We start from the raw sequence: 27,641 nt of genomic DNA, 5'->3' as shown, positions 1-27,641 counted from the left end.
GAGTACATGTAAGAAAAACATGTTCCCCAATACCCTTACTTTATCAAATGCTTTATGTATTATGAGCAAAAAACAAATATGAAAAACAAATCATTCCTAAGAACCCATGTATACTTGTAACTTAACAACTTGTTATAAATTAACAAGGTGAGCAAGCAAGGTAATTTCTCAGCTAGCTTTTCTTTGAGGGCAGGCTGTAGTTTGCAGTTACAAAGAATCAAGTATCGTAAAAGGTAATCTTATAAAAATCCTAAAATGATAACAAACTTTGATATAGGAAAACAATCTGCCATATCTGCTTTAAAATGTTAAGGTGAGCATCTACTCATTAATACTATTTTTTTAAGTCATTTCGGAAGCTGAGGGCTAAAACAAGAAGGAAATCAATTGTTGTCTCATGCACCCGACCTGCTTGAGAGCATCACATCAGCCACTGCTACATTTGGTTACAACCTTAAAATGTCCCTGGATTTATTATTAAGAGTGGAATTTTCTGAACTTCAGATTGTTCTCTAAGATTTTCTACATCGGAGCCACTAGCAAAACATCTTCACTTAACCTTTCTAAATAACCTGTTTTTCCTATGATTTTTTTTTTTTTATGTCAGAGCCACTAGCAAAAACATCTTTATCTAACCGTGCTAAACAATCTCTTTTTTCTAATTCTTTATAAGGGTAGTGGTCATTGCTAACAATCTACATCTGTAGGTTCTATTTAATGGTGGTGACTAAATCATTAATCTGCTCCAGCAACAGTGCCTGAAAGAGATCAAGCATTGCTATTTGTAGGGGCCAGGGCTACTGCTCAGTGAGGGGCTGGAAGCTCCCTTAGTGTTTTCACACAACTCATATAGTCTGAGGAATGTGGTGACTATAAGGGTAACAAGCAGGTCTATACTCATAACATCATGAAGTCCTCAGATCACGTAGTTCTTGGGGTTATGCCTCTCCAAGACAAACTCAGCGTGACTGTGGTAACTGGTGAGTTGCATTCCATGAGTTCTAGAGCTGTTTTGCTGTTGTTCCTGAGATGAAGTTACATTATATCATTGATTATAGTCAAATATGATAATGTTTCCAATACTTTTTCATTTATCCAAAAGATATTTGTATATACACTGAGATTAATATAAATATTATTCCCAAAGTTACTTATTTATTTGCTATACAAAGTTTTCAAACAGAAAACATGATGTAAACTTGCATCAACTACAGAAAAATGTTTGATCAGTAGTCTCTATTCTAGTAAACCTAGTAATTATAGGCAAGAAATTTTCTCTTAGGGAAGTGCTGACATAGAAAAACTTACATGCAGAAAGATGTTAATTATGACATAATTAAAAATAGAGAAAAGAAGATTTGGAATCACATACTTACTAAATTGATGATACAATGTCTCATACCATTTTTGTTTTTAATATTATCACTATAAATTATCTTACTGTCTTATGTGACACTTTTGACAAAACTAAGTAAAATAATTTAAAAGATTTGGAAAAAAGAGAATGCTAAACTTAGTGACCGATGTGTAGAAGCCCAGAGCAGGTGAGGCAGGGATGTGGATCCATGGGGCTTACTGGCCACCTGATCTTGTCAGCTGGTGAGCACCAGATATAATGGGACACTATTTTTCAAAGTACATGATGAAGAGACACTGAAGAAGACACCAGACATCCACATCTGGGTGCTACACGAATATATACACCAAAACACCAACACCCACAGGGACCTTCCAGACACAACCATTGACTCAGTATTTATCAGTCCTGCTCAATTTGAGCGAAAGCATGACTCCGACTGATTATCTAATTAAAGATTGTTACACTGTGGCTAATAACGGGGAAAGGAAGATTCTATTTCCTAACTAAATTTACAGATGAGAACAAAGTGGAAGAATAGCAAGGCTGAATAATTTACCCAAGCTGACACTGTTAATAGCTTGCAAAATCAGCATCAGTGCCCTGCCAAAAGCCAAAGTGTGTGTTCAGCAGGATTAGTTTGATGGCGGGACAACTGTTCCACTGTGTTGTTATTCATTATAACAGTAACAATGAAGCGCTAAAATGCTGAACACTGATGAGAACCAGAAAGCCTTCAGAATCTTTATCTGGACACATTATGTAAAAGTATGTGTGCCTTCAAGTCTACTTTAAAAGAAAATTCCCCACTGGTAACCATTGAAAAAAAATTAAGATTTAAATCTCTGTAATATAAGATAAAAATTATTATTAATAATAATATACTGGAAGATGAAATCTGCAAACCTGAGGATTATATCATTCTTGACACTGGGCTTCAGCTAAATGGCAATCACATGACCCTGTCACTTTCCACCCTTTATCAGCTCAGCCTCATTCCATGCAATCACAAATATTAAGATATTTATGGAGCCACACAGGCATATTTCAGATAGCCGTGGATCTTAGGTTTACAACATTTGCAGAGTTTGTGGAATCTAAAGGTTCAGATTACAGTAAGATAGGCACAAAGTTAGACAAGGGCTTTCAAAGACCAAGCCTCAGAGTGTAGTAGGGAATTAAAGATTAAGAAATAAATAGAGAATGAGGAGATCCTCTGTGGGCTGCTTTCTGTGTCCGTTTTCTACACATACGAAAGATTTCACACACAGGAATGTCTTCCCTCTGCTTCTCTTTGATTCAGAGGGAAAGTCCATCGTAAGGGACCTTCATAATGCTACATTTGTTTATGGCCTCATACCCAGACTACCTCATCAACAGACTTTCAACTTCCGGTCTGTGTCCTACTTTCTCTCAGACACAGCTTGATGCCTTATCACTGTTTATGGACATGGCCCCAGTGTGATCTTCTAAAACACATCCTGGCAAGCCACCCAAAGTGAGAGATCATGCATTCCACATTTATGTCACCTTCTTTTACCTCCTATTTCAGTTCATGTAAAAAAAGAAAAGAACAATCTTAGATGGGTAAAGAAAATATATAAAGGTCAAGTCAGAGAAAACCCCTTCATTTATGGATCAATAATGCATCTTCTTTTATATCATCAGATGTCAGTAAACTATGCACATCAAGGAAACTTCTATTCCAACAAGCTTTGAAATTTTATATAACACACACTGTTTATATTGGGAACCTAGTATTTATTCACCTAGTTACTGACATAGCACAGTGATTTTGAGAATTGGTTTGCATAACAATTTCTAGAAAGCCTGTAAAGTACCGATTCCCTATCTTCCCAGAATACTTTTCCACATTAGAATGAGCCTGGGAACTGGCATTCCATAATATTTTTCAGATAATGCTAGTGTTATTAGCCGGGGATGGAGTAGCAAACAGAGTTCTAGAAACAATGAATATAAATAATTTGCATTTTTTCTCAAGGGTTATCATTATCATTTAAATATGGGCTATATACCTTTTAAAAACAGCACTCTGGAGGCAGAGGCAGGATGATCTCTCTGCGTTCTGGGTCAGCCTAGCCTACGTAGTGAACTTGAGGATATCCAGTGCTCCTCTCTCTTTCAAAAATAAACAAACAAATAATAAAACACAATGACATATTTATAAGCCAGAACAAAAATAATTCAATATATGTATACTACGGATAATAATCAGATCATGATAATTACATTTTCATCTCCTCACCCGTTCATCAGCTCTCTATGTTTGAGGCTATGACCAACAATCATTTGAACCCAATATTCACCCTTTATCACTTTTCATATTATGCTCTAATTAGCACAATAATGTACATTTCTTCTTTGATATCTACAGTTTGACTTTCAGTGGTTAGTTGTAACCATACAGAATCTTTCTTTATTTTTTATTTTTTATTTTTTTGGCTTAATTCGCTTTAGCATAATGTCCTTCAGTGTCATGATTTTGATGTAAAGGTAGGATTTCATTCTTCTTACACCTTCATTACACCTGTGTAATGTCACATTTCATTCTTTATTCCTTTATCCCCTGATGTGCACTTGAATTAATTTACTATATTGACTAATATAAATAATTCATAAATGAACATAAGAGTGGATGTGTCTCTTTGCTTAACTCATTTTATTATGTCTGGTTATATACTTAGAATTAGGATAGATAGGTTATATAAATTATATATTTCTCATTCTTTTCTGATAAGAATCAAGAGATTATTTCAATCTTCTTGTATCTGTTGTGGCTTGCTTTGTGACTGAGTGTATGGTCAATTTTGGAGAAGGTTCTGTGTGGTGCTGAGAAGAAGGTATTCTCTTTTGTACTTAGGTGAAATGTTCTTTAGCTATCTCTTAAGTCCATTTGATTCATAATTCATTGTTTCTCTTTTTAGTTTCAGTCTCATTGACCTGTGTATTGGTGCGAGTAGGGTGTTGAAGTCTCCCACTATTAATGTGTGAGGTTCAATATGTTATTTAAGCTTTAGTAATGTTTCTTTTACAAAAGTGTGTACCCTTGCATTTGGGGAATAGATGTTCAGAATTGAGACATAATCTTCATGGATTTTTCCTTTAATGAGTATGAAGTGCCCTTTCTAATTTCTTTTTATTAATTTTGATTAATGTCTATTTTATTAGATATTAGAATGGCTATTCCAGCTTGCTTCTTGGGCCCATTTGCTTGGAAAGACTTATTCCAGCCCTTTACTCTAGGGTAATGGCTCTCTTTGTGGCCGAGGTATGTTTCTTGTGTTCAGCAGAATGATGGTCCTATTTTCACATCCACTCTGTTAGTCTTTTTATTAGGGAATTCAGTCCATTGATGTTGAGAGATATTAATGACCAATGGTTGTTGATTTCTATAATTTTGATATTGGTGGCAATAGTCTGAGTATGTGTGCCTCCCTTCTTTTGTATTTGCTGGTATAAACTTATTTATTTCCTGTGTTTTCATGGATGTAGTTACCCTTGTATTAGAGTTTTCCTTCTAGTATCCTCTTTAGAGCTGTGTTAGTGGAAGGATATTATTTAAATATGATTTTGTCATGGAATATCTTGTTTTCTCTATCTATGGTGACTGAAAGTTTTGCTGGGTATAGTAGTCTGGGCTGACATCTGTGGTCTCATAGGGTCTGAAGATATCTGCCCAGTCCTGTTTGTCTTTTAAAAGTCTCTTTGAGAAGTCTGGTGTAATTCTAGTAGGTCTGCCTTTATATGTCACTTGGCCCTTATCCTTTGCAGCTTTTAATATTCTTTCTTTTTTTCTGTATGGTCGGTGTTTTTTGATTATGTGGTGTGACGATTTCCTTTTTTGTTTCATTCTATTTGGTGTTCTGTAAACCTCTTACCTTTATAAGCATCACTTTCTTTAGGTTAGAGAAATTTTCTTCTATGATTTCATTGAAGAAAATTTTTGGGCCTTTAAACTGGGAATATTCTCCTTCTTCTATTTTTATTATTCTTAGATTTAGTCTTTTCATGGTATCCCAAATTTCCTGGATGTTTTGTGTTAGAAACTTTTCAGATTTATCATTTTTTTTGACTGATTTTTTTTTCTAGCATATCTTCTATGCCTGAGATTCTCTCTTCCATCTCTTGTAGTCTTGTAGGGCACTCAAGCATCTTGTGATGCTTGAATCAGGAGTTCCTGTTCTGTTTCCTAGGTTTTCCCATATCCAAGATAGCCTCAATTTGTGTTTTCTTTATTGTTTCTATTTCCCTTTTCTGGTCTTGAACAGGTTTATTCATTTCCTTTACCTGTTTTCTTGTACTTTCTTTGAGGCATTTATTCATTCCCTCCTTAAAGGCCTCTATCATTTTCATAAGATCAAATTTAAGGTCATTTTTCTGTGCTTTGGGTGTGTTAAGATATCCAGGGCTTGTTGTAGTAGGATAGCTGGGTTCTAGTGGTGCCATATTGCCCTGGATTTTGTTGGTTGTGTTCTTACACTGTCCTTTAGCTATCTGTTTGCCTCCAGTGTTGACAGGCTTGAAAGTCCCTGGTAGTCCTTGATAACTGCTACCTCTGAGATTACAGGTAGAGTTGAGGTCCTCATTTTTTTTGCAAGTTTTTGTTTGTTTGTTTTTTGAGACAGGCTTACTCTGTATAACCTTAGCCATCCTGGACTTGCTTTGTAGACAAAGCTGGCCTCAAACTCACAGTGATCTGCCTGCCTCTGCTTTTGTGAGCACTGAAATTAAAAACATGCACCACCACACCCAGCTTGTATTTCTCATTTTTTGAGGAATCTTTATGCTATTTGGCATAATGATGAAATCATGTTTCCACTAAAGTATATAAGGTTATTTTTTCCACAATCCCAACAGTATCTTTTGTGTTTTGATTTTTGTTAATAATCATTAGGACTAGAGTAGGAGAATATCAGTCAACTTTCATTTTGTTTGGAGTTTGTCCAATAGCTAGAAAAGTAACCATAGCTTAATATTCTTGTTGGCCATTTATACACCTTTTATTATAATCTCCATTTAGATTAGATTATTTAGAAGATTTTGCTTTATATTAGTCCCTTATAAAGCTTGGAAAACAAATATTTGTCAGGTAAACAGTCTAACATTTCCTCCTGCAGACGCCCTTGTTCTGCAAAATTATGACTTAAAACTACACAGGTTTATTTAATTTTTGTTTTAATAGTTGTGTTTGGGAAACTTCTCCAAAAAAATAAAAAACAATCACTGTGTAGTCCATTCCCTTCTCATTATTTTTTCCCAGTTTTCGTCAGTAAAATAATAGTTTTGCATTTTTATTTAGGGTCGTTGGCTCATTTGAGTTAGTTTTTGTTTATCATGAAAGAGAAGGCTGTAAACTAACTCTTCCTGTTGTAGTTTTTCAGCTTCTCTATGAGAAAAGTGTTGGCTCTTCTCCACTGTGTGTTGTGATGCATTTGTTGAAATGGCGGCAGGTGCGTAACGGGAAGTATGGGTTTCTTTGCGATGGCTGGGGCTGGTTTAGCCTCTGGTGCATCTTCATGGATTCCTAGAGAGCCAAACTTAAACAGAGATAATTACCATCCACAGCTGTTTGCCACAGGTGACCCAGAAGCCTCTTAGACAATCCCAGCAGGAACTGAGAATGTGTTCACCACATTTAACAAAAGAGGAACAAATGCTTTTTCCATGAGATTTCTTGAGGTCCACACAGTATGATTTTACCTTAAATGGCACCCCTATTCATTGAGTATCTGCAGAAAGAATGTAAGGGAAGAAATAGAAAAATAAACCACGCATACAGTGAGATATAAACATACACAAACTAAGAGCCCAGCCGCTGCCTGTGCCTTCCCCATGTAGATAAAAAAGGATGCTCCAGACCATGAATCTGTAGATGAAAGTTAACAAAAGGTCAAATTCTTGATGTTTTAACATTGAAACCTTGAATACTTAGCTCCTAGGGGACATCTTGCTTTAACAATGGGACTAGGCTTATCAGGAAAACAAAATTCTCTGCTGGGGTCGGTATTAACCTTTTGAGGCAAGCAAAGGACCTTTGTTGGGGTAGTCCCTGAGGTTTACCTTCACCCTCAGGTGCAGAAGGGAAAGCTGGTGACCTTATGGGCAACCTTGCCAGTGAGCACTGATCTGCTCTGCGCTTAGTGACAACTGCCCCTCCCGTAGAACAGATCAAAGACACTAATTCGTAGCCAGCCAAGCTGTAAGTCAGGCCACAGCACCAGTCTGGTTAGCTGGACAAATGATTCCTCTAAGAAAATTGTCAGCAATACAGTCTGTGATAAGCAAGAGCTTATCATTACCACATTCCCGTAAATGCATCCTTTTCTCTTTTTTCTTTTTTTATTACTAAGCAAATTATCTTAGAATTGTTGATGCGTGAACACTGTGAGGAATGTAGTGAAGAGTGTCTAGCGTGGCTTCCAGAAAGGCTCTAACCTGGCAAAGTGCAGGGCCACCAGAAACCTGATATGCTGCCCTGATTCATTAGGTCACAGGCTAAAAAGGTTTCAGAAATTCCTTTCACAAGCAAAGCAGGGCTGCCAATGGGCCATATCCTACCTTTCATGGTATCACAAGGGTGGGGCAGGGGCCAGAGCAGATGCATGCCCATGGGTGGGAAGTGTTTTCTTTTCCCCTCAGTGGCTCCTTTAGGAACCGCTCGCTAATCCTAGGCCCTGAGCTAATCGATAATTGGAGAGACAAAACTAAACGTCCATTAACGTAAGTGCTTCAGACAGGTGTAAAGGGAAATTAGTCTGTCTGATTGCTATTTGCTTTCTCTCCCGTCTCTGATGGAAGTTAATATGGGGTATTCAAGGAGAGGTGGAGGTACACAGACTCCCTAACTAGTCTTGAGGTTCTTACTTTCTCACTTCATACAAACTGTCTGTATACATTCAGCCTGCAGGTTCGGACTTAAAACTGGAATATTTTACTTCTTTGGGCCACAGGATTTGATCATAAAAAAAAAAAAAAAAAAAAAAAAACTCAGTTAATCTCGTTGTCTTACTAATGAGAAGAAAACTTGGAAATACTAGTCTTTGAGTTAAGATAAACAAAACAACAGCTTTCAAGTGATGGAAACATATTAAAAACCTTTTATGTGACTAGTACATTGGGTAGTGCAAAAGTTTCGTTGCATAATGAAATCAGTTAAAATATGACCATTATATAAATATTAATAAAAGTAAGCTACCTATGGCATAATGCATGCCTTCGTTTGATAGTAACATAACATGTTCCATTTACAAGAGAGCTAAAGAGTGATTGCATATGGGAAGTGCATTTACAAATAGCAAGAAACAGTACAGTCTGTAATTCAGTGAGCAGTGACCGAGACGCAAGTGCAGCTTTGTTAGAGAGCCTTGCTGAGGTAAAAGAAGGGAAAATGGAGGCCACATAGAAATTCAGCTTTACTTTCTGCTCTTCCACAAGCGTAATCTACCTACAAAACAAGGTACATGATGCTTAACCATAATAGTAAATTTGGGGCTATGAAGATCCTGCCTTTCGGTCTGGAGCCTAAAGCCTCCCTTTCCTTTGTAAATCACTTCCCTGTCATGAACTCATGGAGAAAAACACCACATAGCTAAAGTAAACCACTCAAGCAAAAATTTGCTCAATCCCCAAACGATGCCTCTCAGTGAACTTCTACACAGATAGAAGGTTAGAAGGGCCATTTTGAAGCCATGAAACTTCACTTGGGGTTTTACACTTTCCACTATCAACTATACTTTTGTGGGCTTATCCAACACGAAAGACTACGACAGAGCTGAGATTTAAAAAAAAATAAAAAAGAGTTAGCTTTTATCCTCTTTCATGACGCAAGTGTCCTTTTGCCTGTGTTCTGTGTCGCCTCATTTGCTACCATTCCTCTTTCTTGATCCCTTTATGAATGATACTCTATAAAAACACTTACAACTGTCCACATATTAACATTTATGCATTATAGATCTGGGATCTGCACATTCTATTTTTTTCTGAGTTTGAGCGACCTTACTTAATATTTTACATACTAAGTCTAGTCCTTTTCATGCATAGTTCTTGATTTCATTTTTCTTTACAACTGAGTATTCTGTTTTCCATGTGAACCACATTTCTATCTTTCTGTTGATGGATGCTGAAGTTGCTTCCATTTCCTTGCCATCATAAATAGAAAAGGTTTATGATACCTGTCTGTAATAGTAACAGTGCCAATAAAGAACTTGGCCTCCTTCCTGACTATGAGTAACAAGCTCTTAATTAGTGTGTGCCATTGAGCTGGGTGTCTGGTAATTATTGAGGTAGTTTAACACATTGGCCCAGGCCTTGAAAAAATGCATAGGACTTTGAAAAATCAAGGGACATGCTGATAGAACATTCTCTATTCAAGAAGAATTTCCAGAGCAGAGATGAAAAAGGATGGTTCAGACTTAGCAGGAGAAACATAAACAGGAAGTCTGGGAAAGTAAAGTGGAGCCAGAAAAAGCTGCATCTTGGAAACCGAAGAGAGGCTTTCCCTTAAAATTGTGAATGAAGCCAGCAGGTGTAAACACGAACAGGGAAGTGATAAGATAAATTATATGAAGGATATTAGCCTGGCAGCCTTATAGAGATAGCGGGAAGGGAAGATAAAGAATGGAAAGCTGCTAACAGCACACAACAAAGCCCCGTTCAGTAGTGGGAGAAGAAAGCTGAAAGGGTGTGCTAAAATGGACTTGGATGCTGTAGCCACTTTCCTGTTGGGATGTCTTGTAGGACCACAGTCGTCTCCATCTAGTGAGCACTTAGCACGGCTGTCACATAGAAAATGTGAGGCTGTTGTTCCTGAAAAAGAGGAATAAACCTCAAACAATGTATTTTACTTTAAAATAGAGCGGACCACATCCGTCCACAAGTTTCATGTTGGTAAATTAAACCACCCTGGGATCAGAATGTGTAGCTGCTGACACAGGTGATGTCGTGAGGCCTATCACAGCTGTGTGGATACTGAGTTCTCAGGCATTTTTAGCCCTTATTTTTTAAATAATAGGGTATAACTACTATTTACCTAATATTGTTTTATGTATCAGAAGTAAACTAGAGTTCACCTAAAAGGTTTGTGGGTTGTATTCAAATTATATGTAAGTTTAGCATCTGTAATTTTAGGGTACCTTTCCAGGTCTTAGGGAACAGTTCTTTCTGGATACTGAGAAAAGCTCATTTATTTGTAATATGATAAGGTGATGTTTGGTTATGTTACTCCAATTTTGTGACTATTTCAGAACAAAATCTCCACCTCACTGTCCTATCATTAGCTGACTTATAGTGAGAATGCTATACAGATAGATGCATCTTTGGGTACCTCATGTCTCACGTGGTTAAAAGGAGAAATCAGAATTTAAAGCTGGAATGTTTGTTTCACTGAAAATTCACCATTTTTAGGCTCTTTCTGGTACTGAAGAATTAAATACATGATATGAGAGAAGGCGGGCCATGGTCTAAAAGATATAAACATAAGAACGAAATTATTTATGACAGCTTTGTTGTAGCAGGGATTCTCAAATGGCAAGGTTTGTTTCAAAACCCTTAGTCTGTCCACCCTTAGAGGAAGGCAGGAAGCTCAAGACAGCTCACATTTGGCAAAGGTCAATAACATAACACTGAGCAGAAGAATCCACGCAAGAGCTGCATCTCATGGGTCTAACACAGAGGGGTGTGTGTGTGTGTGTGTGTGTGTGTGTGTGTGTAAAAGCCATGGTATCCACAGATCATGTGAGAAAGCTCAGATTCTTTTATGATTGTTTTTTCTTCTCCAAACAGTGCTCTCTTCATATTCCTAAGAAAAGCTTAGAAAACGTGTTGTAAAACAAAACAACATCAAAATATAGGCAAAAATATGATTAACATGATGCCTAAAATATACATTGTTCTCAATGGAATAAAGCAATAACTATATATATTTAATTCCACATACTCATTATTCTTCAAAGAAATTGACAAAAGAATATCAGTATGTAGTTTTAAGCATTGAGTGACTTCTTTAAACCAGAATGTACTTTTATAAAGGCTCTTCTTGTACCATTTATAAATACAGACTGTTCTCGATTTATAGCAGTTGGGCTGATAATTTTACAACTTTTCTAAGACTAGAAAGCAACACACATTTGATAGAAACTGGACATTTTGTTTTGAAATTTGAGCTTTTTCCAGGCTTCTGATTTGTACTACAGTAGAGTGCTGGGATGCTGGTGGGCCTGCCCGTCAGCCACACAATCCCATGGGTAAGCCACCGATTCTGTAAAGCACAGCATCCTGGATTCAGTACATAAAATGGCATATCTAATACTTGGCATGGAAAACAGTCCATATAAGTCGTTTAGGGTAAGCTTTGATGGTCCATATGTGACGTGCAAAACATGCTTTTAACATACGGAATTTTCAGACTCTAACTCTCATAAGTGCAGCAGCATCTGTACAACGAAATGGTTTATTTACATCTCAGTTTGCAGACATGTAAGTCTTGGATATCTTATGGGAATGCTTTGGAAGAAAATGAAATTAATTTGGCTTTCCATGCCTTCCTAAGGTAAAGTCAAACCTGGGGTCCAACTAAATATAATTAATTCAAAATATATGGCCATTTTCTTTCTGCTGTTCTATTTCTCTAGAAGAATTCTGTTTCCTAAATAAAGATGTGATCAGCTGGCCTGTAGGATTTATGGAGTTACACGTGAGGCCATTCTTATAGACTTTTTCTAAAAATAAACTACATTTAAAAGATTTATTTACAAACATACACAGGTGTGTATGTACAGGTATCATGAATCCACGTGGAAGTTAGAAGACAGCAGGTTGTAGATGGTTCTCTTCTACCATGTAACCTGGGTATGGAACTCAGAATATGAGGCATGGCAGCAAAGAACTTTACTAATGAGCCATCTCTCAGGGCCATGTTATATTTTAGTAGTTATTACTTTTTCCTATCTTAATTTCACACCGAGTATCTTATTTGAAATAATATTCTCATGCATTTACACATATTAGCTCATTTCATTCCAAATAATATTATGGGAGAAATTTGGTCCGCATTTTACTAACAGAGAAAATGTAGCAAAGAGAAAGATATCACGGTGAGTTGGTGAATAACCTAAAGTGGCTGAGTGGGCTGTACAGGGAGGCTGGCTAGCTGTGGATGTCTTGCTGTGAATTACATGTCATCGCTTTGCTGTGGGGAGAAAAGTATTTTGGGCCCAGTATGGGATCCCGACTAACAGATACCTTTCGCGGCCTTTAGATATTCTACACCCTGTCCACTCTCACGGCATTCCTAAGAAAAAGTGAATAATAACTTGGCTGTTACTATAAATGTGCACTCATTCCTAGCAGAGCTGGTCCATAGGAGGAGGAAGGATCTGAGTGCTGGTTACTTTTCTTATCTGTCTTATAAAATAGCTAACAGAAGCATCTTTAAGGAAGAAGGATTTATGTTGGCTTGTAGTTCGAAAGGGTTCAATCTATCATGATGGTGAAGGCAAGGAAAAGAACATAGTGGCAGCTGTGTGATAAACAGGAACTCCTAGTGTCTCATTGGACTAGAAAACAGAAAGAGAGATCTCAAAGTGCCAAGGGATCCCGGTTATAACACATATGCCATGTCATGTGGCTCTACATCTCCCCCTTAATCCCAGTGTCCATGAGGTCTCTCAACCTCTCAAAACAGTGCTAACACCTAGGCAACAAGTGTTGAAATATTCTAACAGCCTATAGTTACCATTTCACATACAAGCCAATATACTACGTATACAATAAGCCTTCCTCTCCAATTGGATACAATGCGAGTGTGCCCAAATTTGGTACTTTAGTCCCTAATTTGGTAAAGGAGATCATCTCCTTTATTTCTGAATCAAATGAACTAATATGTATAAATTAACTAGAACTTTATTTCAAATGAACACTAGGCATCCCATTACAATAAGTTAAGGTAACAAATATTAAAACATAGTATCTCAACTCTAGGAGTTTAACTATTTGATAGACAATGGAGCTTATTCTAAATATTACTCAAGAAAAATCATTCCAGCACACTGGAGTGCAGTGTTCTGGACTTTGGGCTAGTGGAGACCAAGCTTCTGTTTGTAAGGACTAGTCTACAGGTTTATAGTGTCCTGGTTGGTTGTGATGTTGCATTCGTCCATCCAGTGTTTTGGATATCCTGAATTGAATGTTCTGTGATTTCCAGGCAGATGTTGACAAAGCCGTGAAGGCTGCACGACAGGCCTTCCAGATTGGCTCCCCATGGCGCACCATGGATGCTTCAGAGAGGGGGCGCCTGCTGAACAAGCTGGCTGACTTAATAGAAAGAGATCGTCTACTGCTGGCTGTGAGTATTAACCAGTACCAACAGCAGGATACACTGGAGGGCTCTCAGGAGTATTCACTGTTTGGACTGACCAATCGGTTTGGCCAAGAGAGCACACTGACATCCTGCCTATTTTCTTGAACTCCCTAGAGCCCTTAACAATGTTCCTCTAACCATGTCCTTGATTTCTCAAACTTACTCATCCTGACGTCCTTTAGGAGAACGTTCATGAGTCTGTTAAAAGTGTCAAAATATTGCTCTAAAATAAATCTGAATAAATCTGAATTATTTTGATCCAATTTTTTTTTTTTTTTTACAATGGCTCCTTCTGCTGCCAGATGTCTGTGCACAATGTCAGGAGAAAGAGAGGCATTTTTTGTTTTCACAGGTGTAAAAGAATTAACAAAACAAAATTCGGGTTTAATATCGAATAAAATCATCCTTCCGTTTTGGGTGCTGTGCTTTTTCATTTCTGTGGATAGACAACTCAGTATAGAATATGGCTTGGGAATGCATTTTCTTGTCTTCTGGGTCCTGCGTTCTAGTAAAGCCAACTGGAAACAGCATGGTCCCCAGGTCGATTTCAAACTATGTCTTACTATCTTCAGTTTACCTGGAGCATCGCCAATTATTTGTAAAGAATCACCCTTTTCAAAAATATATGGAAATTTTCTAAATATAGGAAAGAAATTAAATCAATAGCTGCTGCAAGAAAGCCACACCATCCTCAGTGTTCTGCAGAGAGAAAGCAGTTTCCCAAAACTTGGCTTCTCTCACTTGTCTGTGGCATGAAAAGTGTTAACTGCCCATGTCAGCTTGAAAGGTCACAGAGAACTAAGAACAGACATACAAAATCAAAGGGTGTAGATTCTGGGGGAGTGGACATATAAATTGGAGGAAGAAGAGCATTAGCATCACCTCATAGAATGTAGAACTACAAGTAGACCTTTATAGTCAGCATGAAAAGAGAAGGGAGGGAAGGAAGACACTACAATACCAGATCAGGAAGTCGGAAACTTTACGCTGTGACTATTGAAATGCTTTTGCCTGTGTCACCGACACAGCAGGGTTGTCATTGAAAACTGCTGAGGAAAATCCATGGTGAAGGAGGTAGGAGTTACATTTGGATGAACAGACTTTCTATCTGGGAGGAATATGACAATGATTACTCAGGCATTGAGAATGGTTGCATACACTAAATTATCTCTAGAGTTGAACGGCAAAGTACGATCCTGTTGGAAGTCTTATGTGACAAGGAGACTGGGAGCCATTTTCATGGCTGTGTACCTGTGACACTGTGCCTCATACTTAGATATTTCTTTGTTGGAAGGAACTCAGACTGTGACAGAAAGAGCTCAAAGTCCAGACAGCCAGAATCTTACTATTTCCCGTACAAAGATCTTTCTATGTGGCTATCAACAAGATCTTCAACCCTGTTTTAAAAAGAGGAGTCTAATCAAAAAGGTCTGAGGTTCCTTACAATTACAAAGCTCTCTTACATATTGAAATATTGACCACATATACTTTTAATTTGTCTTTTATTCTTATAGCTTTCCACACACTTATAAAATGGACACTGATCATATCCACCCAGAACTATGTACCAACTCCTTCTACTGCTCCCCATGCCACCTACCACCTACTTTGCATCCTCTTTTTACTCTTATGAGTAAACTTCTGTGTCCATTTGTGCTCCTCATATGTACAGGAGCATATGGTCCTTCCTTTTTATTTTAAATCACTTCATGCGTATGAATGTTTACCTTCCATGTGTGTGTTCACACCGTGTGTGTGACTGCTGCTCTCGGAGGGCAGAAGGAGGCATATCACATGTTATTATGGTTGGTTATAAGCTATCACGTGGGTGCTGGGAATTGAACTGGGTATTCTCAAACAGCAACCTTACCATAATCTTACCCTCTGAGCCATCTCTTCAGCTCCACCAAGCAATGTTCTTAATCCACTATTCTTGCTGGAATTCTTGACTGTGGTTTGTGTTGGCTTTTCAGACAATGGAGGCAATCAATGGTGGGAAAATCTTTGCCAATGCATACTTGTGGGATATGGGAGGCTGCATTAAAGCACTGAAGTACTGTGCAGGATGGGCTGACAAGATCCATGGACAAACAATACCAAGTGGTAAGTATACTGAGCATAATGAGGATGGGGATAGAGGCAAGGCCACCATTACAGAGATGATACCTTAAAATCTTGATAAAGGTGTCAAACAATAAGAAAATTTATGTTCTCCTTAACCTTGAATAAACACATTTCTACAGAAGTAAGTTGTATTAAGGATCAACATTTTTTAAACTTGTATAATCATTAATTATGCAGAAAATAAAACTATGGAGAGTATAGAGAGCATTAAGGTAAGAAAATTATCATACGTTCAATTAAAATTCAAGTGAGGGTCTAAGAGCTCAAAATGTTCAAAGCTGAACAGTGAAATTACTTATGTTAGCTTCATTTCCATAACAACATTTATGTTCTTCCTACAATATAAGTTGTTTAAGCATATGGTCCAGAGAGAGGCAAGTATGCTACTCAGGGACCCTTTAAATTTAGTGTAATCAGAACAAACTAATTTATATTAATGTGTTTCAAAATCTGAAAAGTAAGAGGACACTATTCATAGTAACTGACTTATGAAGTTTGTATGGAAGTGTTTGTACAAGTAGTTGAGTGTGTATGTATCACAACAGACGCATGAAAAATATTTCAAGTGAAGAAAGAATTAATTCGGGAATGTAGTAGAGGCTGAGTTTCATGTCTGTAATAGTAATGATGTCAGGAACTCAAATAATCTACTTCCAGTTTTGTCCCTGATATATACTTCTAATCTAAGTGGTTGAGGGATGGGTTATCAGGAAGTTAGAAGATCAGAAGGAGACAACAGGGCTACCACGAACAGGGCTGTTTTTTGGCTCTTACTCTACTCTTAGGAAACATACATGAAGCTGTTTAATGTAACCTGTGGGTCTTGACAGAAAAAGCACTTGTTATGGTAGCAGTAGGCTCCTGTGGAAGCCAGAACAAAACACAGAACAACAAAATTCCCAGAAAAACCATATCAAAGTAAGCACAGGAGTTGGCCAAATCCAGGTATAAAAGAATCGTGTTTCATATCAGACATGTTTTTGTCTGTTTGTAGTTTGTATTTTATTTGTTTTCTTAGATAATAAACATTCCATTTATGTTTGGTAGGTAAACAAACAAAGAAAAACACCAACAATTTCAAGTCAGTAGAAAGCCTTTACATTTTTACTATTTTAAATCACTTACCATTTTAAAGGTTCACGCTCTTGGGAAATATAAGATTTTGGAAACATTTGCACATGGTTGAGCCCTTACCCAGAGGGGATCTCACCTCCTGGCTCCTTTCTGCACCACTCTGTGAACAGATGATGTAGAAGGCAGCCATTTTGAATACAAGAAATGGAGCTAACTGCCTATCAGATCTTTCCCCCTCTTGTCACTTAGATTCATCTTTAGATTCAAATTGTGGGCTCCATTGTTAATGGTATTAACCTTGTAGATAGATCTTTTGTTCCCCTTTTGCTACTGACTGTGCTGCTCCTTTCATATCAACCACACATCACCCTGCCATGCCTGCACAGCCAATTTGCCTTTAATGAGTGATATGTCTGCTCTGTTTTCCAGATGGAGACATTTTCACTTACACAAGACGTGAACCTATTGGAGTGTGTGGCCAGATCATCCCTGTAAGTTCTCCATCGTGACTCTCAATGACAGAAATAAAGATCTAATTCCAGTGATCTGGTGATGAATCCCATCCCCACACAAGTGAAGCTGATGTGATGCCTGTGTGTGAAGTAAACTCAACAAGCATGACTGCCTGAAGCTCACTGTCCTATAACTGAGCTTCTTGACTATGAGCTAGCTGGTCCAGAAACCCCTTCATGTACCTCTGTAGCCTTTGACACCATTTCGTCATTACCACAAAAGCCCTAAGTGTTGACTGCATGGGTGGTTTTTGAAATCGTTCTCTGTTCTGCGTTCATGAGCTGTACTGTATAGGTGTATGACAAAGGTTCGTTATGGCTCATCTGTGCCGTGACTCCACTTCAGTGAACACAGCAGGCCTTGCCACCCTTTTCACTTCTGTCTTCTCCTTGAGACTCCTCCCCATGGACAGCAGCAGCAGCAATACTGTCCAAATCCTAGAAAATACCTTTTGATTTATGTGGAAGTAATCATCTCTGTGACAACTGGAGAAGTTTGTGGCCTGTACTCTACCTGTGGATAGGCAGGGTGGGGTATTCAAAATTCTTCTGTCAGAAGAATTCTTTCATCCATGCTCTGGATGGAACCAGATTTCCTCTAACATACCGGACACTGGCCAGATACAGCTAACATAATTTAAAAGGCTAAAGGAAAATATAGTGATGTGTTCTGAGGGTTTGGAATGACAGTGACTCTTGTTTAATGAGACTGAATGTATCAATGTATTTAATGGAAGTGTTCATTACTTCAAAGGCTTAAAAACACGCAAACATATCTACATTACTCGACCAGATAGTAGTATTCAATAAGTTTAAACATTAGTTTCCCCTGTTTTGTTCTATTGTTCTGGGGATCTAAACCTGCGACTCACACATGGTAGGCAGATGTGACCTATATCCCAGCCTTGAGTTTCTCCATCAGTTCTGAGGACATCCATCTAGGGTAGAGAGGAATGTTTTCAGACTCACAGATAGGGAATGCCTAAGTAGAGAATCAGTCATATACCTTACTTTTTACAATTGGCCAATAGGTTTTCAGGGATCTGAAATTCAAGCATTCACCCTCTTGAGTGTGAACTTCCTTTGCTTTTAACAATATTGTTTGTCCTGGGCTGAGCCTAGCTCTCTGTTGTGGAAAACAAATTCAACATATCCGTTGCTTGGTTTCAGTCTGCAGGATCCAAGAAGTAAAAACTAAGTCTCCTAAACATTAAATATACCAAAAGGTATTAAAATTAGGTAAATTTAATAACTGGTCTCTAGGAAAATATAGGAAGAGAATGTCATATCTTCTATCAGTTATTTTATCTTTTATTTGACATGCTTAATTACACAAAAATATCAAATAATGTCTTTCTTGTAGAATAAGAATTCAAAATAACAGGACATGATTAAATTTGGGAGTCTTTTTCTGTTCCCTTCTCTATGGTTAGTTTAGAACATTTATCCTTTACTAGCTGCTTTTAGCAATAATCCTAAGTGAGATGCATCAGATATGTAGACAGATCTTATAAGTTTTTATTCAACGTCTTCCAAGGCAGGTTGTTATAGAAACTGAGGATTGAGGCAATGTAAAAAATCTATTGTTCAACCTTGCTTTCTAGTGGAATTTCCCAATGCTTATGCTCATTTGGAAGATAGCGCCTGCCCTTAGCTGTGGGAACACAGTGGTTGTCAAACCAGCAGAGCAAACTCCTCTCACTGCTCTTCATATGGCATCTTTGATAAAAGAGGTAAGTTCCACGGTCTACATACGCAGGCTAATTCAGGATTCCTCATAAGCCTCATTCACATGGACTGTGAGCTTCGCTGTTCATACGTGGCTCCTGCCCGGTCATGCAGAAGACAAGAGCAGAGATGTCAGCTGGGCCTTCTGTCAGCACAAATGCGTGTCCACACAAATCAGAGGCTTACAGGCAGTCACCTTGTAACCTGTTACTTATATTGTTCATATCTTATGAGCATAATTAAGGAGGAAATGCAGCATTCTTTCAAATGCTAATATACTTGTTAACACTGTTGCCATTATAACCGGCCTGGCTGCTTCTATAAACTCCTTCTGTTGTTTTAGTTTTAATACGGCTGAAATCTGGAAGCTATTGGGATAATCTGCTTGCTGTAATATTGGGTCATATACTGCAAAGAATATATACAGTTGTTCATATTCATTTGTCTTTTATAGCTTCATCTTTATTTTTGGTCCTGTAAAGTGCAGAGTACATGACACTTTTACGTAGATAAGCAAAATGTGATTTCACCTTTTTAAAACAACTGGTGTTTTGTCCAAATATTACACCAAAAACTTAAAAGGGCAACTTAGAGTTTTGAAATGTAAAACTATATCTTTAAGGTATTTTTCATTTCAAATTAATATGGACAAAAATTTGTCAAAATGAGGCATTTTGATTCAAATGCAATGAAATGTTAATATGTCCATTAAGCTGGTAGTTCTGTCCTTGATGCTTTTGGTAGGATAGGAATCATTCTTTCACTTTCATAAAGTAAAGAGAGGCTTTGCCTATGTAATGTTTTACTGATCAAACAGTGCCTCTAGGGATTTGTAACTTAGCTGCCCTTCCTAAAACGTCAACAGTAAAATACTGAACACTTGACCTCTAGATTTTCAGCTTTGCTGTCTATATACTTTATTATATTTTGCTGGATCCTACTTCAATGAGATCCCCCTTTTGACATTTGGCACAGCTAATAATTGGAACTATGATCCACTGATGAAATATTTGGTTTTGGAAGAAAGTATTTCTCAATACTATCACCTTTGAGTACATTTTCATATGGACGAAGAAAAGAAATTGTAAAAATAAAGAATAAATACTAAAGTAAATTTTCTCGGTTAAAAAAAAAAAAACTTATAATGTTGAAATAAGAAAAGTGCTCCAATCCTGTACCCCACTCTCTTGTGAATTAAATTCTTGGTCTGTTGACTGCTTGTAGGCGGGGTTTCCTCCTGGCGTGGTGAACATTGTCCCCGGTTACGGGCCGACTGCAGGGGCAGCCATCTCCTCTCACATGGACATCGACAAAGTGGCCTTCACGGGATCAACAGAGGTAGAGCCTATCTCTGATTGTCTAATCTCCTGCAAGAACAAGCATGCTCTCTTCAGCTATTTCTTAGCCAACACGCTTTAAAATGAAAGTGGCTTCCATGAATTGTTACTTATTCTATCCTTGAATTAGGTTTATCAAGCACAAGTGTAGGAATTTAGGATAAGAAAAATTGCCTATTGCTAATTCAGAAAGATAACATTCTTTTCAATATGTTTATTACCATCTCTTAGAAATTTAACCCTTGAGCCTGTCACATGACTGGAAATGTGTATGGTAGAAATATGAATTAGACCACAGTGGTTTATGTGAATGAATGTAAACACAACCTCTATATTCAGAACATTAAATAACAGAGGCTCACCCTTAGCATCTTATTTGAGACTGCCTAATCAGCATGCCTTGAAAGAAAGATGATTTCTGCTTCTTTCCATGTTTCTTCTGGAGAGTTTCAGTTTTCTGGCTTAACCGTGGATAGACACAAAGATGAAAAACAGGAATCACCCCATAAACATGAATTAGAGGAAGGGACAGGTAGAGGGGAGAAATAGGCTTGGAAGATATAATTCTGGATATTTCATAAATATCTATTATAAACAAAATATCCAGAACTTACGCTATTTCAGGCAAAGCTATGTTTCAGTCACTCTACTTGGCTATCATGATATTAGCTATTCAACCGAAAAGATACTGCCTCCCTCTTTGACATGTGTAAAAAGTAAGCTGCCAACATCTGAAAGAAGTAAATAGGATGGAGACAGTCATCAGGTACGTTAGGAGATCAAGGGAAGGAAAACTCATCTGAGGCTAGATGGATGCTGGAACTTGCTGAAGGTATTGTTGAATGGTTTTAACTATTTGAGGGCTGAGAAACAAGAAAAACATTCTTCATAATGAGTTGAGGTCACATTTATTTTCTGATAATCACAGCAAGCTGCTTTAATATTTTATTAACCTTCACAGAATTGAACTGAAAAAAAGATTAAATCCAATTTTATTCCATTCTTGACCTTCTAAAACATATTTTCTTTGTTTTTCATGGTCAGTAGAAAAATAATACATGGTGAAAAATATTTGACTGAGATATAATAAAAAATAAACAATAAACCTGTATTCAGGATTTCCTGTGGGGAAAAAAAAGAAGATGGGAGGATGTCTAAGGCATGCCCCCCAACCCTCCGACACACTGAACAGGGAATCAATGAGTATTTCTGGATTCAAAACCTATGCTCATTTCTCCAGTCCATTTGAGCTGGAGGCTTTTGGTCCTGATCCTAGCAGCAGCATGAGTGTTCAACAATCTTAGCTGACCCTGAGGCCTGCACTATATGAGGTCTTTTTATATGCCCCCCCCAAAAAAATGAAAATTAAAGATCAGGCAACATGTGGGCTCAAATTCCAATCTTGCTTCCTAAGTTCTATGCCTCTAAAAATGTTAACTATCTTTGCCAAATTTGAGTTTTCTTTATTTGATATTATTTCTTAATATCTGTTTTACTCAATTTTACATAATAAAAAAGTAAGAACCAGTAGATTAAGATATTTAGCGCCCTTTTGAGAACTCAGTAAGTGGCCTTAGTCACTATCTTTCATTTTCCCAGGTTTTGGTTTATAAGTGGACATTGGCTCTTTCCACCTGACCCCCCCCCAATGTTCCCACACTGCCTTGGTGCTTCTCTCTGAAGTTCTAAGAAAATCGTGAAATAAACAATGTTTCCACCTGTGTTCCCACTGTCTGAGATTCATAATCATGAGCATGTGTGTCCTTGTGGATTATCTCTTTCTCTTGCCTGGCTAGTCTCAAAGACTCATCTGTTTGGAGATAGCCACACAATGGTGTACTACTCCCAAGTAACACATGATAATAACATGATTTTAGAAGCCACGATGAGGGAGACATAGCATTACTCCAACACAAATGCACTGTGAGAACTTCTATATTCTTTTTTTCTCAACTTTTGTTACCTGATTTATCTTAAAGGTCCTGAACCATTTTCAATCCAGAGGCAAATGATAGATTGAATCTCTCATGGTCACAACAGTGAACACTGTCTAATATAAATTTTAATGTAATTTAGAGATTAAGAGTTTTTTTTAAAAATCCATTTAGAATAGAACTGTAGCCCCACACTGTAAAGACATATTTTCCCAAACACTGGTCACCTCTGCTTCACAAAGAATGCAAAAAGAAAATTAACAGTTTTCTCTTTGGTAAAATAACATTTTACTTTACCAAAGTATAGGAAGTAAATTAGTATAAAAATAGCTTGCATGTGTTGTCACTTGAGTTTTTCATCTTCGCCATTCTGATGGGTATAAGGTGATATCTCAGGGGTCGTTTTGATTTGCATTTCCCTGATGGCTAATGAGGTTGAGCATTTCTTTAAGTGTTTATCTGCCATTCGATATTCCTCTACAGAGAATTCTGTTTAGCTCTTGCTGGAGAGGTTGTGGAGAAAGGGGAACCCTCCTCCACTGCTGGTGGGAATGTAAACTGGTACAACCACTCTGGAAATCTATCTGGCGCTTTCTAAGACAATTAGGAATAGTGCTTCCTCAAGACCCAGCTATACCACTGCTAGGCATATACCCAAACTTTGCTCAAGTACACGAAAGGGATACTTGCTCAACCATGTTTATAGCAGCTTTATTTGTAATAGCCAGAACCTGGAAACAACCCAGATGTCCATCAACGGAGGAATGGGTACAGAAATTGTGGTATTTTTACACAATGGAATACTACTCAGCAATCAAAAAGGAGGAAATCATGAAATTTGCAGGCAAATGGTGGGATCTAGAAAAGGTCATCCTGAGTGAAATATCCCAGAAGGAGAAAGACAAACACGGTATATACTCACTTATATAGACCTATAAGATATGATAAACATAATGAAATCTATACACCTATAAAAGATAATCAAGAGAGCAGACATGGGGTAAGATGATCAATCCTCGTTTAGAAAGACAGATAGGATGTGCATTGAACTATGACAGGAGTCTCCTGAGCGCATCTGAAAGACTCTAACTAGCAGTGTTTTCAAAGCAGATACAAAGACTCATGACCAAACCTTTAGCAGAGTACAGGGAATCATATGAAAGAAGGGGAGTTAGTATGATGGGGAAAGGATAGGCGCTCCACAAGGACCAAATATATCTGGGCACAGGGTCTTTTCTGAGACTGACATTCAACCAAGGACCATGTATGGATATAACCTAGAACCTCTGCTTGGATATAGCCCGTGGTAGCTCAGTAACCAATTGGTTTCCCATAGTGAGGGGAACAAGGACTGTTTCTAACAGGAACTCAATGACTGGCTCTTTGGCCTCCCCACCCCCCAAGGGAGGAGCAGTCCTGTTAGGCCACAGAGGAGAGCTTTGCAGCCAGTCCTGAAGATGCCTGATAAAACAGGGTCAGATGAAAGGGGATGAGGTCCTCCCCAATCAGTGGACTTGGAAAGGGGCAGGGTGGAGATGAAGGAGGGAGGGTGGGATTGGGAGGGAATGAGGGAACGGGACACGGCTGGGATACAGAGTTAATAAAATGTAACTGATAAGAAAAAAAATTAAAAATAAATAAAAATATAGCTTGCTTATTTTCTAAGAAAATTCAAGCAATCTTAATATTGTCTACCTGAATATGATATATATAAATATATATATACATATATATGTGTGTGTGTGTGTGTGTATATGTATATATATCTTTATTCCTCACTCACATTTCTAACCTGCTTTCATAATTATTCTTTTGCCACGTGTAGCTTAAGATATTTTCTTTTTAGTTCTTTATATATACTGGATATTAGCCCTCTGTCAGATAAAGGGTTGGTGAAGATTCTTTCACAATCTGTAGGCAGTCGTTTTGTTTTGATGATGGTGTCCTTTGCTTTACAGAAGCTTTTCAGTTTCATGAGGTCTCATTTATTGATTTTTGCTCTAAGAGCCTGTGCTGTTGGTGTTCTGTTCAGGAAGTTGTCTCCCGTACCAATGAATTCTAGGGTTTCCCCCACTTTTTCTTCTAACTGATTTAACGTGTCTGGTTTTATGTTGAGGTCTTTGATCCACTTGGACTTTAGTTTTGTGCGGGATGATAAGTATGGATCTATTTGCATTTTTCTACATGTAGACATCCACTTAGACTAGCACCATTTGCTATCTTTTTTTTTAATTTAAAAGTTTTTATTTCTCTTATTAGTTACATTTTGTTAACTCTGTGTCCCAGCTGTATCCTGCTCCCTCATTCCCTCCCCAACCCCACACTCCCTCCCTGGTCTCCTCCCTGCCCCTTTCCAAGTCCACTGATAGGGGAGGACCTCCTCCCCTTTCATTTGACCCTGCTCTTTGATCACCTCCCCCTGAGGGGGGAGCAGCCTAACTAGGCCACAGAAGATGACAAGGCAACCACTTCTGATGTGATCTGATAGACTAAGATCAGAAGGAAGGACAGGAGGACCTCCCTTATCAGTGGACTTGGGGAGGGGCATGCGTGAAAAAAGGGGTGGAAGGTGGGATCAGGAGGGGAGGAGGGAGGGGCTTATGGGGGGATACAAAGTGAATAAAGTGTAATTAATAAAATAAAATAAAATTTTAAAAAAGATATTTTCTTTTGCTCTTACCCCCTTAACCAAGAGACACGATAGCTATGTTAGCAGAATTTTTCTGCTAATCTGATTGGGCAACTCAAAAGGATAACATGTTATGTAGAAAATAGAAACTTCTTAAATGAAAATTCTGCAAAGACTGTACTACAGGGTCTTCTCATGGTAGCACACACCGCTTCCCCTTCTTGGGAAGTGAGGCAGAAGGCTCACAGGCTTTGAAGCCAGACTGAGCTATACAGTGATTCACTGTCAGAAATAAAAGACAAGACAAAAAGGAAGGAAATGGTAGTATGAAAGACAGGTAGGGAAGATAAATTTCAGGCAGGACATGACTGCTTATTGTTTATTTCTATTTTTCATTACTTTTATTTAGACTAATGAAATAATTAATAAAATAAAAACTTGAGTAGAATGATTATCTTTTCTGTAATGCAAAATAACAATGCAATATCCACATAGACATTATCTCAACACTTGGATGCAAGAGAAACTTTTTATTAAAATCTAATAGGTAGAACAGCACAAGAAACCCAGAGGATTAGAGAAGCAAAATATATTGGGCATCTCTAGACAACAAGGGAAAGATCTCTTCCATAGAATGTAGTCTTAGTATACACAGTGAAGTACAGGTCATTATAAAAGCTGAATTTAGAAATGGAAAACAAGAACCATTGTTTAGAAAATAACCTCCAGTTGAAGGGATCCAAAAAAGAGAAAGTAAAATGAAATAAAAGCCACATCTTCCTTTATATGAAGGAACTAGAACTCAAGGAGAAACTAGAATTTCTAGTGGATTTCTAGTGGATTCTAGCTAAGGGCAAGGAGAACACAGAGCTCAGAGGCAGTGTCTTTCTTCAATATCCACTGTGCAGTGGCATATGTAGGAGAAACAGAAGCACATTGCCAAGGAGATAGGAATGGGGAAGGGCTATCAAGATCCACCTACAGTGAACAGACCGTGATAAGCACACAGGGAAGGAGAGAACTAGAGGCTCTTGGGAAAGGTTTTGCAGATATGTAGGATACCATTTTGGGGATTCCAAATGTGTTGTCATGTCCTTCTTCTGGAGACCAGGGAAAAAGTACCATGTCCATCAAGAGTCATTAGAGAAGGGCTTAAGGGGGACCTGTGCTAAAAGATGAGCCCAAATACAGAAAGTACAGAGTTCTCTAAATGTCACTAGAGGGATAAGAAGTCAATACGTGAGGTATTGGGGGCATTTCTGATCAAATGCAGAGAGGAAGTTCTAATGAAAATGAGAAACAAGCTCTTGTCTGCCCACACATGAAGTCATGCCTGACAGTTGCACTGTCTGCTCTCCTGTGCATGAGCATTGTCTGATTGATCTTGCCTTTGCAGGCTTGATGATGGAGGGAGGCCTTACACCTGAAGGTGCCAGATATTGAACATACCATTTAATGTTTCTTCCAAATAAAATTAAATGTTAGCACAAATGTCCTATCAATTGAAAGTATTAAATGAACCTATCTACATGAGAACACACTGAGCCTCCTCATTTGTAATGTTTGACTTCAGGTTGGCAAATTAATCAAGGAAGCTGCAGGAAAAAGCAATCTGAAGAGGGTCACCCTGGAGCTTGGGGGAAAGAGCCCTTGCATTGTGTTTGCGGATGCTGACTGTGAGTACAAACCCTTTGTTACCATCTCACCTTCTCCCTCCTGATGCCTGATGATGTCGCACAGTCACCTGGAGTCTGGCAAGTGACTTTGCTTCAGGGTGAAAGGAATTAACTAGAGTCTATGGTGATTCTGGAAAGCTTTTACATTTTTCAATAATGTTGATAAATCAGACAAGATTTTGTCCTGGATTGGAATAGATTGCTATTTCCTAGTGTTAATCTGAGACAGTATAAATGGTCTCCATCTAGGATCTATAACCTGTTTTTGATAATTCTATCTTTAGTTGTGTTGAGTACATGAAATAATTGAGACATTTGGAGCCAAGAAGATCCTGGCTGTCAGCAGTTTCATATTTTGTTTCTGCTTTCACTCTGTCTACATGGATAGCCAGAATAATATTAGACCTTTTTTGAATAATTTCTCATTTTTTCAACTATTTTAGTGAAGTTTCAATATGTTAATTTATCATTTGGATTGGACACCCATCCATAATATTTTATATCATTCTGATTTTACTGACAAATGAAATCTCAGGTTACTTTCTATATAGGATTAATTTCATGGAAATTCACTGTCAAGCATTCCTTTTCCTCTTCCTTCAATAGTTGCATAATTAAGAGACTATAAACACAAATGGTACGTGGAATTTGCTGTTGTCACTGTTGTGATCCTTACTGGAAATTTTAGAACTTACTTCCTGGTTAGCAGTCAACACATGGTAATTTCCCTAGTTTATCACTTGGCAGCTCTCCCCACTACAACTGAAGCAGCTAAGATTGACTTGCAGATTGATGCCCATTTCTACAATATTGAATAGAATTTTCTATCTTCCCCATTTAAAAAATTCTCTCCCCTCTCTGTCTCTTTCTGTCTCTGTCTCTTTCTGTCTCTGT

At 37.9% G+C, this 27,641-nt stretch overlaps 1 protein-coding gene across 1 annotated transcript in view; it reads left to right on the top strand.

The window, feature by feature from the left end:
* The window catches only part of LOC129681667 (aldehyde dehydrogenase 1A1), a 51,360-nt gene that overhangs the window by 10,215 nt on the left and 13,504 nt on the right, over positions 1–27,641 (top strand). Inside the window, exons 3-8 of the mRNA XM_055613710.1 lie at positions 13,578–13,718; positions 15,707–15,836; positions 17,361–17,422; positions 19,048–19,176; positions 20,396–20,509; positions 26,645–26,747. Of these exons, the coding sequence (XP_055469685.1) occupies positions 13,578–13,718; positions 15,707–15,836; positions 17,361–17,422; positions 19,048–19,176; positions 20,396–20,509; positions 26,645–26,747 (679 nt within the window). The remainder of the gene's footprint in view (positions 1–13,577; positions 13,719–15,706; positions 15,837–17,360; positions 17,423–19,047; positions 19,177–20,395; positions 20,510–26,644; positions 26,748–27,641) is intronic.

Source organism: Psammomys obesus, unplaced genomic scaffold (assembly GCF_907164565.1).
Source record: "Psammomys obesus unplaced genomic scaffold, mPsaObe1.curated_primary_1811, whole genome shotgun sequence".
In the NCBI taxonomy this organism is placed as follows: Eukaryota; Metazoa; Chordata; class Mammalia; order Rodentia; family Muridae; genus Psammomys; species Psammomys obesus.
The sequence above is the reverse complement of the archived record's forward strand: the minus strand, read 5'-3'. Positions and strand labels throughout refer to the sequence as shown.